The sequence below is a fragment of the Bidens hawaiensis genome, unplaced genomic scaffold (genome assembly GCF_021521415.1).
Source record: "Bidens hawaiensis isolate Kalapana, Puna unplaced genomic scaffold, B.hawaiensis_p1.1 tig00008194_1, whole genome shotgun sequence".
NCBI classification, from domain to species: Eukaryota; Viridiplantae; Streptophyta; class Magnoliopsida; order Asterales; family Asteraceae; genus Bidens; species Bidens hawaiensis.
The window spans coordinates 116,004-130,370 of NW_027491583.1; the positions used below are offsets into that span (position 1 = coordinate 116,004).

The 14,367-nt window shown below is 35.4% G+C and overlaps 1 protein-coding gene across 4 annotated transcripts; it reads left to right on the forward strand.

Moving 5' to 3' along the window:
- Positions 1–7,261: 7,261 nt before the first annotated feature.
- LOC143637269 (two-component response regulator-like APRR2) lies at positions 7,262–13,243 on the forward strand. Of its 4 annotated transcripts, none has more exons than XM_077104702.1 (12): positions 7,262–7,456; positions 8,094–8,279; positions 9,171–9,250; positions 9,362–9,428; positions 9,522–9,568; positions 9,917–9,994; positions 10,082–10,552; positions 11,054–11,194; positions 11,283–11,552; positions 11,628–11,684; positions 11,760–11,837; positions 12,617–13,243. In XM_077104702.1, exons 2-12 carry the CDS (start codon positions 8,150–8,152, stop codon positions 12,773–12,775), a joined length of 1,578 nt encoding a protein of 525 aa, XP_076960817.1. In that variant the 5' UTR covers positions 7,262–7,456; positions 8,094–8,149; the 3' UTR covers positions 12,776–13,243. The 4 variants fall into 4 exon arrangements, with proteins under 4 accessions (XP_076960817.1, XP_076960816.1, XP_076960818.1 ...); XM_077104701.1 differs by having other exon boundaries at positions 8,097–8,279; XM_077104703.1 differs by lacking the exon at positions 7,262–7,456 and adding an exon at positions 7,505–7,724.
- The last annotated feature ends 1,124 nt before the right edge of the window (positions 13,244–14,367 follow it).

The window sequence follows — 14,367 nt, forward strand, 5'->3', positions numbered from 1 at the left end:
AGGCCAAGGTGAGGCATAGGGGTTGACCATTTAAACTTGTCGGGAGGTACAACGCGGCAGGTGATTGTTGGATGTTAGATGTTGTCAACGAGACGCACAACCATGGTCCCGTTGTGTTTGAGGAGGGACACCCAACTCTAAGGAAACTGACCGACGAGGAAGTTGATATGGTTGTGACGTTACGTAGGCAGGGTCTGAGGCCTACTCAAATTAAGGCAGCCATAAAGGAACGTTTTCCGAGTAACAAATTTATTACTAAAGACATATACAACGTCGTGAAGCTCGTTGATGATCAAGATAAAATTGGTGACACCCTCATACAGGTAATTTTTGTAAGACTATTATTATTTTGTAAAACTATTTTTAATATATATTATTTTGTAAGACTATTTTTAATATATATTATTTTGTTTTATCATATTTAAAATTTATTATTCTGTATTTTTTTAATTAATTATTTTTTATTATATTATTTTTATTATTATTCTAATATTTAATACGAATATTTGTAATATTTAGTAATTTTTTGTTAAACCCAACGTAGGTACTTGAAAACTTTCTTCATACCCATGGGTACACCTTACACACATGGGAAAAATCCTTTCACCAACAAGACGGAGAATGTTTTCTTCTGTCATGAGAAGTAGCATACCATGTGGCGTGCATTCCCAGATTTGTTGTTGATTGACACGACGTACAACACCAACATGTACAAGTGGCCATTTGTTCAGTTTGTTGGTGTGATGTCGACATCAAAGTCTTTCTATATTGCGCACGCGGTTATCTTTAAGGAACAAGAGTATAACTTCACATGGGCCCTGGAACGACTTAAAGAGATGCTTGGCGATTGTAGGGAGTCGCGTGTGATCCTGACTGATAGGGACAAAGCCTTGATGAAATCCTGTGACATAGTCTTTCCAAATGCTACCAAAAACCTTTGTAGGTGGCACATCACACAAAACATAAAGAAAAAACATAAGAGTCTTTTTCAGGCAGATATATTTGAATCCTTCCCTTACTGGTGGAAAGTATTATACGAGTCGCCAACAAAAACTAAGTTCGGCTACAACTGCGGTCAAATGGAAGCAATGCTAGCTGGACACGGAAGACGCGGTAAGACTTTGTCCCGTATATACACATGATTTTAGACATTGTATAATTTTTTTTTAATTTGTTTCTAGAGGCTTGGTGTTATATTCGCGACAACTGGTTGCATCCATACAAAGAAAAGTTTGTGTCCTGTTGGATTGACGACCGCCTAAACTTCAGCGAGCATACAACAATCAGAGTCGAGGGCCAACACCGCGATCTTCAAGAGATACCTTCCGGGGCTGAACAATTCGCTAGACTCTATTGCGGCGTATGCCCTTTAAGTCGTGAATTCCTAAATGGAAGAAATCGGTGCAACCTTTGAAGACTCCCGTGTTAGGATGAAGAAGAACCATCAGTTGATTGTTTAATAAGCTACATAATAGGGTGTCGATTTTTGCTCTTGTTAAACTTGAAAAAGAGCTGACTTTGCTTGACACATTGCAAGATACGGGGGATTCTTGTGACCACCGGTTACAGACATCCAGGGGCTTGCTGTGTGCTTGTAAACTTAAATGGTACACTATTAACAACATAAGTATTGCATTAAAATACATAGATCCTCTTTGGAGGAAGCTCGATTTCAGTTCGGCGTTTGTTCGATACGAAGAACCAGAATATGAAGGGGAACTAGAAGTTCTGAAAAAACTAGTTATAGGACTAAACAATCGAATGCAAAAAAAAAGTATACTCTCGAAGATAATGTATGTTCTTCCTGGGAAATAAAACAAGAGGACCCTCGGGGGCGTCCAAATCTAAACCAACAAGCCAGAAAACGAGAAACCCCTAGACAGAGCTCGTACTCCCATCCCCGTCAATTGATCCCTAGAGACACAGCTCGTACGCCTCGTCCCCGTCATTTGATCCCAACAGACACAGCTCGTACTCCCCGTCCCCGTCATTTGATCCCCACAGACACAGCTCGTATGCCCCCTCGTCATGGGAACCAACACCTGAAACCCCCACCCATTCATTGTCGCGTTCCCAGTCTTACTCTCAGCCCCGGCTTAAGATACCTAAACACCGAAACGTTCATCTAAAAAGCAACAGACCGTAACCGACCTTGGTTTCCCATTACTAGGTAACCCAAAGGATGCCCCAATCATAGAAAAGTATATTCACATCATTCCCACCTGGGCATACCCGTTCATATCATATATAAGCAATGTAAAGACATATGGTAATTGCGGTTTTCGAGCAATCACTCTCGGTTTAGGCATGCGTCAACTAAACTGGAAGGAGGTTTGAGCACGCATGAGGAATAATATGGACACTAACCAATCGTGGTGGAGGCACAGGTTGAACTACGAGACAACCGATAATTATGACACGGTTCGTGATTTGCCAGACTACTCGACGTCTGCTTTATTCCAACAAAAGAGTAGCTGGTTTTCGATACCTGGGCATGGACACGTAGTGGCTCACACGTTTGACTGTGTTTTAATCAATCTCCATCTGACTTCCAGTGAGAGTTACTTCCCTATGAGACAGAGTCCGGAACCTCTATCTCATATTCCAGTGATAGCTATCGTAAATGCTGAAGATAATCATTGGCTCAACATACAATTAGAAGGGAATTTCCCCGTGCCGCTACCGGAACGTCAATGGGAAGGATAAGCCAATGAAGCGGCACACGAATTGAAGTCTTTCTATGAAGATCGTATAAAAGAGTGTATGCGAGCGAATAAGGGAAACTTGGCGAGTGCAAACTGAAAAGTCGGTTTATATAGGATGGCGTGTATGTTGTATAATACATTTGAGAAATTATTAATAAAATGTTTGTATTATTATGATATAATAATAAAATATATATTAAAAAAATGTATTATTATAAATAAAATAATAAAATATATATTAGAAATAAATAAAAAAACAACAACTTTTTTATATACTTGAGATGTAAATAAAAAATGTATTACTATAAATAAAATAATAAAATATATATTAAAAATAATATTAAAAAATCAACATCTTTTTTATATACTTGCAAATGTAAACAAAAAATGTATTATTATAAATAAAATATTAAAAATAATATAAAAAATCAACAAATTTTTTATATACTTGAGAATGTAAACAAAAATGTATTATTATAAATAAAATAATAAATTATATATTAAAAATAATATAAAAATATAAAATATTAGATATCTGCGATGTTGATTTGAAATATGGATCACATCAGCGGCGGATCGCCCTATCCGTCGCGTATTGATCTTCGGATCATATCCCGGCGGATAGGGCGATCCGTCGCTGATGTGATACATATTATATTAATTTAAATACAAATGCCTTCTTACTTTCCTTTCATCCCACAAAAAACTCTCAACATTCCCCTCAAAACATCACCAGATTATACCAGCAAAACCATCACTGGAAAATAATGACGACGGGGTCCGAAAATAGCATTCTACACAACCATAATAATTTCGTTCAAAAATAGTGGTGGCTGTGTAAATGCTAATTTGGAGTCCGTTATGATTAAAACAATAAAACCATATGTTGGTTGTGTAGATGCTATTTTGAACTCATGTGCTACTAGTGCAGCTGTCGTGAGCTGGTGGAACATTTTAGTGGTCCGCCCTCATGAATCCCAACAGTGTCGTTAATACGCATTGTGGGGAGCTACACCGGACAGCCGCATTACTAAATAATAAAGTGTCGTATCAACCTACTTGGGGTTGAAAACGAATTATCATAGATGCAGTGATGCACCCATGTGGGGTTCATCTAGCAATCTGCGGTTTTTGATTAATTCGGTGTCACCCCAAATTGTCGCCTTGTAGATGTTAACCGATCAATGACTTGATAATATTAGCAAGGGCTGACACAACTATTGGAGGAGATATGCGGCCATAACTGTACCTCAATGGGGTACATTATTTTTAGTTACAAGGTAATGCCTATCGGGTTAGACATTCTGGTGGCTAGAGCGCTGCGGCCAGAACTAGTTTGCTGACAACCCGGTGGCCGGAGTGCTGTGGCCAGAACTGGTTTGCTGTGTAGATGCTATTTTTGGAGTGGTTATCTAGAACAATTTCTAATAAGCCCGAATTATTTCAAGATGATTATGATGATATTTTTGGAGTGGTTATACAGAAGAACTGCTAATAAGCTCGAATTATTACAAGATGAGTAGGAAATAGTTGTTGTTTAGATGCTTTTTGATGTAATAATTCAAATTTGTAATTCATTATTGGTTTTAATATAAAATTTGTGTTATTTTTATTAATCTATGATTTTATTTTGTATAAATATTATTACACACAATATATAAAAGTTATATAATATTATTATAAATAATACGAATTAATGGTTTTATATTGTATTAATATTACTAACATTATATAAAAATTTTGTATATATATCATTACTCACAATATATAAAAATTATATAATATTATTATAAATAATACGAATTAATGGTTTTATTTTGTATAAATATTATTATTCACAATATATAAAAATTATATAATATTATTATAAATAATACGAATTAATGGTTATATTTTGTATAAATATTATTACTCACAATATATAAAAATTATATAATATTATTATAAATAATACGAATTATCGGTTTTATTTTGTATAAATATTACTCACAATATTTAAAAATTATATAATAATATTATAAAATCAATCCACCATTGATAGATCAATCCGTGGCGTATTTGATTCAAATGTAATCAGCCATGAAGAGGGCTATCATCGGCGGATAGTCCTACGGATACCCCTCTCCGTCACTGATTACTTACACTATCAACAACAACAAACAACACGCACACATCTATTCGAGATCCGACCCGTTTCCGTATGACATAAGCTATTCGAGATCCGACCCTGCAACATCAAGGTAAGTAAAATACTTGTATTATAATCTAGTTTGATATAGGTTTCGATTTAGATTAAGGGTTAGGGTTTGAGGTTTGGAAACGGGTTTGAAATTGGATTTGAAAACGGGTTGGATTAAGGGTTTGAGGTTAGATTTGGGTTTGAGGTTAGTAAACTTGTTTCAAAACAGGTTGGATTAAGGGTTTGAGGTTAGATTTGGGTTTGAGGTTAGTAAACTTGTAATAAACAGGCTTGATTAAGGGTTTGAAAACGGTTTTAGTTATGAAACGGGTAAATTTGGGTTTGAGATTAACAAACGAGTTTGAAAACGATTTGGAAAACGGGTTTGAAAACGAGTTAGAAAACGGGTCTGTTAACAAACAGCCATCGTACAACATAAGGAGTTGTCGGGCGAAAGAAAAGTTGACAAATATTATTTGGACTAATACCCCATGGGTAAGATTGTTTACCGCCAATTAGCCAGCGTACCGGGCGCTCACCTAGAGTTTTACTCTACGTTCATTTTCAGATTTTTTTTTCTTTTCAAATAACTTATAAAGTAGATTTAACAAACGTGTTAATATTGTTTCAGGCCACGGCCGGCTGGAGAGCTGCAGGTCCAGATGTTGATTGATGGTGCATATACTAATCAGGTGGAGGTTCGGTTCCGTATGTTTGGGGAGAACCGTTATCTGTCGATGGAGGAGTTTGCTTTGGCGCTCGTCTTGTACACACCGGAGGAGTTACTCCAGCCTATTTACACGGAGAGCATACACGAGACACCAAATGACGTGTTGAAGCGTTGGTGGACGGCGATTAGCGATGATCCTTGGCCTACCAATGCCCCAGACTCCCGAGCCTCATCCATCAAGGACCCGTTGCACAGGTATATAAGATAATATAATATAATATAATATAATATAATATAATATAATATAATATAATATAATATAATATAATATAATATAATATAATATAATATAATATAATATAATATTGTATTGTATTGTATTTTTGTACAGGTACCTACACAGGCTTATCGCTTTGACCATACAGGGTCGTCACCACTCACCTGGGGGTAGATCACTGCAAACTCCGTGACATGTTTTTTTTGCGGTGCCTGCTTACGGGGAGACACTGCAACATAGCTCGCGCGTTCGGCGACTACTTCGCCATTTACTGGCACAGGCAGGGCCGCCAGTCGTTGGTCGGTGACACATACGTTACGCGGGTTGCGGTGAATTTGGGCAACATGGACCGACTGCCTACCCTACCCATTCAGTCGCCGATTCTCCCGCAAGAGCTGGGCCGTTAACGAGCACAGGGCTTGCGCATCATCGGGAATATTAACGGCGGTTGCACCTGGTCACTGATCCACATGCTCCACCCTACGTCGAGGTCTCACTTGTCGAGCCAACGCCAATCAAGGAGCCGGATGTGCATATATCTAGGACGTCAAGGTTGACAATGCCGACGATGAGGGCGAGGACGGTGATCAGGTACGTTATATTTTACTGTTTAAATTCTTTTTGTATCTTCATGTTATTAACGTCAATTTATCGTGTTCATAACAGCCACCTCATCAGGACCCGCAGCACGTTCCGCGTACATATCGCCGTGCGTTTGGATACAGCCACTGACTCCTGGCTATAGAGACTAGAGGGGGGAATGTCACAGCTCCAGTTGGGGACGTCACAGCTCCAGAGTCAGATGGGCTGGGTGGTTGGGTTTATGTCGGCCCAGCAACATGGTCACCGGTACATAGCACATGCGCCACGTTTAGACCACGGAGGAGCATGTTATACACCCACGAGACGGCGACGATATTGAGGGGATGCCGGCCACATGTCGACGAGATGGCGATTATGACGCGGGTGGTGATGCAATTTAGATTTGTTTTTGTATGTTGTTTTTTTTTCCGAACTCGTTATTATTATTATTATTATTATTATTATTATATATTTTGTTATGTTTATGTTGTTTCGTTTAAATTTTAAAATTGTTGTTTCGTTGTAACTTTAAAATAAAAAAAATTGAAAATAAAAATAATAAATGGTTGCACCCATTAACAGAAAAACAAAATGAATAAATAAAAATAAAAACAAAAAAAGACAACAAAACACAAAAAAAAACCAATAAAATAATTAAAAAAACAACAAAATAAAAAAAAAACATTTTCCCAAAACATTCCACCAATCCATCACGGATAAGGCAATTATGACGGATGAGTGGGTTGTTTTGGAAACAGCACATTGTGCACATAGCAAACCCGAAAAACAAACACAAAATCTTTGAAAAATATGGTGGTTGGAAAGTACAAGGATTTGGTAATTTCTAAAAAAACAAAACTCTCTCTCTCTCTCTAATTAGGTGTTCAGGTTATTGAGAGCAATTAGTGCAGACTTTTCTTGCATATCTCATCTTTCTCCATAAATTCTCTCTCTCTCTTGAGTGTCTGTGGGAATCTTTTTGCAACATAAGGATAGGCATCATAGTTGGCACCACTGGTTTTTATTCAATTCTTTTAGTAAAGGTCATAAGTTTTGCTTCAAGCTCTACTTCATGAATCATGTGTAACATCAATTTCCATTTATTATTCTATTAATTACGTCTATTTTCCTTACCTATTTCTCCTTTTTATCACAACTTACATGCATTTGTGAACCCTTTTTTACCATATATGCACCTCCGCTTTTCTGTTCTTCCTTTATAGTTTTCTCTTTTCAGCTTATCTTCACATCTTTATGAAGATCTGAAGTGGGGTTTCATATGTTTGATGTTTTTGTCACGCTGACTTTTAGGTTGAATCTTGATTACCCAACTAATTTGTGTTGTTCTTAACTTGAATATCTTCTTGACTTTATACCATTTCAAGAACATGTGTGTGTGTGTCAGTGTGTGGATTATCAAGAATCTACCTTGTTGCATTATGGATTATGCCCTAAAAGTACAGAATTATGCTAGTTTTTTTAATAGTTTAAGTCATTATTAAAAGTGAATCTACTTTATGAATATCTTTTTATGTATGGCTATGCATAATCCTAACTAACAAGATGACTTATCTTTGTTAACTGCTTAGTTTAAATCCATATCTAAAAATATAACTTATTGATCTACCAGTTAAGGTTCTGAAATCTTTAATCTGATGTTTTTTTTTTCTTTTTTTCTAGAAGAAACATGATGTTTCATATGAAGATCTGATGAATTAAATGATGCCGAACCAGCCATGGTTTGCACTGCAAATGATTTACTGGAATGGAAAGATTTTCCAAAGGGTCTTAGAGTCTTGCTCCTTGATGAAGAAATCAATTCTGCAACTGAAATAAGCTCTAAACTTGAAGAAATGGATTATGTTGGTCAGCTATTTCAACTCCAAAAACTATTCTTCTTTTATATTTTTAATTTATTTTGCAAGTGTGATATGAGTTTTTGACTTTTAGCACAAGTATTTTATTTTATTTGTCAATTATTTAGTATAAGTTCTGGAGATTGTATGACTGATATGTTAAGCATGATTAGTGAGTGACTGAACAAGAATTGTTTTTTTCTAAATATAGTAATATATAAACTCATGTTTCCCTGGTGTTGGGCCTGAATTGTTTCCAAGTCTAGCATAGTAATTCATTTTTTTAAAATAATATATTTTTTTATTAGCGGGTATTTTTTGGATTAACTTTTTATTAGCAGCCTCTTAGATGAACGCGATATACTAGACAACACAAAACCTGATTATTTTTAGGTTGTGTACCCGTCTTTTTTAGGTAGATGGAGAAAGGGTAGATAAATGGACTTGTTTTAGTTGGTAGTCTCTTTTGAATATTTATAGCATTTTTTAATATATATATTAAAGTTTATTCATCTTTTCAAAATTTGGACTTAATTAATTCATTTGTTGAAATGGGTCCCGTGATAATTTTTTGTGACAAAATATAAAATGCTATATATAATTGGTCATATAATCGGCGGTTACATAGATGACTTTTATGGAACATTTGTGACTACCCGGATGAGAAAATCTCAAGAACATATGAAGCAAGATGCGTAAAAGGAAATTTACTGATGTTAATAATCAATACTAAGAAAAACTCAAGAACATATCATTTCCTATGTTGATGATGATTAACAAGTTGCGTATTAACTTAAAGACGGATTAACATTCTGTCCATGTAATTTATCTCTTTGAGTGAGTTTTAACAAGAATCATCTTTATTCAAGTCTAAAAGTATTTTATGTGTTCTGATGTACAGTTTCTAGGTTCTGTTGTGAGAATGAAGCATTATCAGCCATTTCGGATGAATCACAAAGCTTTCATGTAGCAATAGTAGAGGTATTTTATTTTGAATGAGATTTTATTCATTACAAGTAATTCAAACATTTGAGTTTGTATGATTTTGGGTCTGATGGTTAAAGATTAATAGCATCATTACATTTGTCGCAGGTGCGCGAACACAACAAAAATGGAAGGTTTAAATTTCTTGAAAACACCAAAGATCTGCCTACAATCAGTATGCTCTATGAACCACTAATCTAGTGTCTATGATCGTAAATCCGATAATTCATTTGAATCAATCATAAACTGTGAGTTCTATTTATTGCAGTGACTTCAGACATGAATTGCATAAATACCATGACGAAGTGCATAGCAGTGAGTTTTCGCACTACTAGGAAACTGTGTATTTGAGAGTCTATTTTCTGTCACAAATTGGTTGTAGATGGCTATTTGTGATCGAAAATGTTGTGTCTGAAACGATAATGATCATTAATACAGATTAATCTTTACGTGTTTTTGCATTCGTGTTTATCTCATTTCAACGACTTCTGTTTTAGGTGATTATACCTTTTAAAATTCTAATTTGTCACAAAAATTGCGAAAGTACATCCCGACAATAATTCTACAACCTTTTCTTTTAAAGCTGATTTCGAATAAACAATATAGATAATTACCTTCAAAGCGCATATTTAATAAGATTGTTTCTTCGATTACATCTTCTAGCTTGGTGCGGTTGAGTTCCTTGAGAAACCACTTTCTGAGGATAAACTTAGAAACATATGGCAACATGTGGCTCACAAGGTGCATTTAACTTCTCTTTGAGTATTTTGATAATTTCGTTACATTTCACTTTATTTCTGATAATGGAAGTGTTCAAATTTCGAGCAGGCGTTTAACGAAGGACCAAAAGAACAAACTGAACCATTAAAATCTGATCAAGACATTCATTTGAAAATAGAAGATATAAAGGAAGAAATTAATCAAACTCAAGAATATAATGATGAGCTACTGCTTGAAATCGATAAGTATCCGGCTCCATCGACCCCACAATTAGTTGATAATGGGGATTGTCATGATAAAGATCAAACTAACATATCGACTGAGAAAGAGTGCGTTGATCATGATGGTGAATCCAAATTTGTCGAAACTATTTGTGACGATTTAGTTGTTGACACTGCTACTGGTACTGATACTACTACTATTGCTGACACTAACTCATGCAAGAGTTTAGAAGAGGGTATTGGCAAGCATTCTAGTAATGATTGCTGTTTTGATTTTGTTAAAGATGTTACAAAGAGAAGTGAAGCATCCGAGAGTCCTAATTCACGGCCCACAAAATCTAGTCGAAGAAAAATCAAGGTAAGATGATGGACGATGCAATCTTTTAAAATAATATTGATTTATGATGCATAAGGCTTGTATTTTAACCCGGAACGGGCTCAATAAAAGTATCTAGCCAAAGAAGGAATCAATCTAAGAGGCTGACAGTCACCTAAACTGTATTGTTTAGGGTGAGTTTCATTACAAAACATCAAATTGTTGTGAGAATAAAAAGAGCAAACCTAAATCTTCTAGCCAAAAACCTACCTTTAAATACAAATGTCCATGTAATTGATGTGCATGATAAAACTAATAAACTAATTTGTTGTAAACTACACATGTGTAGGTTATTAGTATGTATTGAGTTACACTTACAAATGTATAAGTTAATATATATAAATAAACTTTAATGTATCCCAAAAGATGAATAAAGAATTTAATCATTTTTGTCTATTTCAATAATTGTTTTTGTAATCATAATTAATGTATTGTTACAATTGTTTGAAAGTATTAGTTTTTAATGACACAATAGTATTTCAGGTAGATTGGACATCTGAATTACACAAAAAATTTGTACAAGCAGTAGAACAACTCGGTGTAGATCAAGCAATACCTTCACGTATACTTGAACTCATGAACGTTGAAGGTTTAACCCGCCACAATGTTGCAAGTCATCTCCAGGTTAGTCTAACCGTTATTGTATATACATATGCACGCTTATCGAGAAATATTACACGCTTATATCTTATTTGTATTAAACCTTAAACAGAAATATAGATTGCAAAGGCGACATATTTTACCCAAGGATGGCGGTCGAAAATGGCCTCAAACTCGACATACAACTCCAAGAAACTACTATCCACAGAAGCCCATCATAGCTTACCCTCCATATCATACCAACCACACGCTTCCACATGCCCAAGTGTATCCCGCCTGGCCACCCCCGCACAATTACACTCTGCCACCTCAGATGTGGGCCCCGCCGTATTATCCATCTTGGCAATCTTCAGAAAACTGGATGTGGAATCCTTATCCAGGGGTAACTGACTAAAGATCTTTTTTGCTACGTGTCTTTGGATGTTAAAAGTAATGTTTAATGTATTGTGTGTTACAGCTACAAGCTGAAGCATGGGGCTGCCCAACTGTACCACCACACGCAAATTTTCCCCATGTGAGTGTGTTTTCTTCATTAAATTAGCTTCTTTTATTTGTGAAAATGTACTTATTAACAATCCGGGAACTGCAGAATGCTTCTCAGTTTCAGAGTAGGAATTCAATGCAGAGTAGACAAACCATCGAAAAGAATTCATTTGATAATTATCCGGTAATCACTCAATTTTTTCCTACAACTTTTAATCTCTTAATTTGCTTTGCAAAAGAGGTGATGTTTCATGGTCAAAAGTACTACAGCCGAACATTATGGTGTTTAATAAATGGAAGAACAAAAACTAAATCTTTTCTTCAACTAAACAAACAAAGTCACAAACATAAACTCATCATTTTCGTTCGTGAACGGTCGTTCAGTTACGTCCTTGAATGTTCATTTGTTTTAGGTCCATTAACCTTTGAGGTTCATGTTTGTTCACATATTAATTTTAAATGTATTTGTTACTTATTAATTGGCCATCATGCATCTCCACATCATCCAATCAAATTTTAAAATGACTAATTGTGAATGACTAACCAGTGAGCAAACAAGAGCACGTTCAGTTAATTTACGATTGTTTGTGTTTCTTTATTTATATATGTTTGTTTAAAATATTCACGAACAAACATAACTATTATTATTATTAGATCACGTGCAGTCAAAACTAGCAAACCCGAACATTTTGCAAAAAGCGGGTGTAGTGAGAAAATCTCCCAAAACGGCCCTCTCTCACAAGACCCTCAAAACTTGTGCCACCCCAACGTAATGTACAAAATGCCGATACCAAAAAGTCACCCCAAAACCAAAGTGTGGGGGGGTGTTCTCTGGCGTTTTGGCTCCAAAACGCCACCATAACTCTACTACTACGGACAGTCTTATAAGTCGACATTCCTTGCTGTCTTGCATATGTATTTACATTACTATTATTATGACATGTGGAGTACTGTTTGTTGTAGGGAGATGAAGTCATTGACAAGGTTGTGAAAGAAGCAATAAATAAGCCCTGGCTACCCTTGCCTCTGGGTCTCAACCCACCGTCAACCGAGAGCGTCATTTCTGAGCTCTCGAAGCAAGGAATCTCCACCGTTCCTCCGGGAATCAATGGCTCTCATTGATGCGGATGTGTATGCCACCTTGGCAGCCCTGTTTATGTTGTGGGCCCAGTCACATTTGATGTGATGATCAATAAGTTTCTTCTGATCCTATGCATTGCCATTTACAAGCTTTTAATGTGGTTGTAAATAGATTCTAACTTAAGACATTTTGATTTGCTTGTGGGACCCATATATATCTCATGCGGGACCCATGTTGGTGGTGAAGAACTGGCCTGTGTAATAAAAGGTTGTAGAAGAGATGGTATGGGTGGGGCTCAAAAAATTAAGGGACAGATGGTCCAAATTTTCCTATCAACTTTGAGTTGCTTAGTTAACTTATACATTGTGCATGAAATGCAGTACTTTATATTCTGGAATTGCAGCTTCAACTTTTAGGCATAAGTTGATAATGTGAGTTCTTTATTGGATGCCCTCCATCATCAATTGCATCTCATGAGTTTTCACTTTCAATCTGTGAATAACAGCCTGCAGCTTTTCTATAAAAATAAATATATTGGTGTGCATGGGTTTTATAAAAATAAGTATTGCATTTAAATATTTTAATCATTTGGTGTATATTCATCCAATGTAGATTAATTATATTAAAATCGTATTAATAACATTAACTTTTTGTTATCGAGGAAGGGTGTCAATTTCTGAAACAATTTGAAACTCAACGTGAACCTAACATGAAAAAATATAGGTTTGGATCGACTGACACGACTTGGTTTTCTTAAACAGGTAAACCCGACACGTTTAAAAAACAGGCCAATTCAAACCCGATCTGTTAAAAATTGGGTTGACCTGTTAACTCATTTAACAATTTTAGAAAAGTTAGTATTTTGATTTTAGAGGTAAGAAGTTTTAAATTTTAAAATTAAATACATAGATTTTTAATTTTTTATATTTAAATTAACTTTGAAAAGTAAAACTAATTTCTTTTTACACTACTTTTATCTAATTTTTTTATTTTTAACATTTTGATTTTATTAGTTCTAATTATCTATTTTTTGGTTACTTCATTTGTTTATTCTTATTTTAAGATAAATATGTGAACCTAATCTTGCTAATTGAGAATGAGAGATTAATATACAAAAACAATTACCTTTATCAAAAACAATTAACAAGATTTATATGAATAAGAGTAATTAATTGTTTAATTTGTTACTAAGTCAATAGATAGTTGATATTCATATATGAACGAAAATGGGTTGACCTGAAACACAACCCGAACACGACACGAATTTTAATGGGTCGATCCGACACAGCACGAATAAAAATATGGGTTGGGTTACGGTTGAATAATTTTAACACACTAACCCGCCAACCTGAAATACCCCTAGTATCGAGTGATGTTTTAATCTCTCAAGCTAGCCATTTTTAACCAAGGTTTTCCAATTCTAGCTCAAGACCAAAACAAATTCCCAAACTAACCATATTATTATGTCGAATATGACCAAAACACTAACTGATCTGACTGAATTCGTAGCCTATCTCGACGCACCGCATTACCTGATGTTCCGTCGGATCCAATGTTTTAAGATTCTGGTAGACCGATTAGCAGGAAGAATCGTCAGAGGAGAAGACAGTCGGCTCCGAGGGAAACCATGTCT

What these genes read in the sequence shown, in the direction of transcription:
- LOC143637269 (XM_077104702.1), top strand. Translation starts at nt 8,150, where the DNA reads ATGGTTTGCACTGCAAATGATTTACTGGAATGGAAAGATTTTCCAAAG. An exon ending in CAAAGATCTGCCTACAATCA is followed by an intron (nt 9,429 to 9,521) that starts GTATGCTCTATG and finishes TATTTATTGCAG; the next exon opens with TGACTTCAGACATGAATTGC. An exon ending in CCATGACGAAGTGCATAGCA is followed by an intron (nt 9,569 to 9,916) that starts GTGAGTTTTCGC and finishes TACATCTTCTAG; the next exon opens with CTTGGTGCGGTTGAGTTCCT.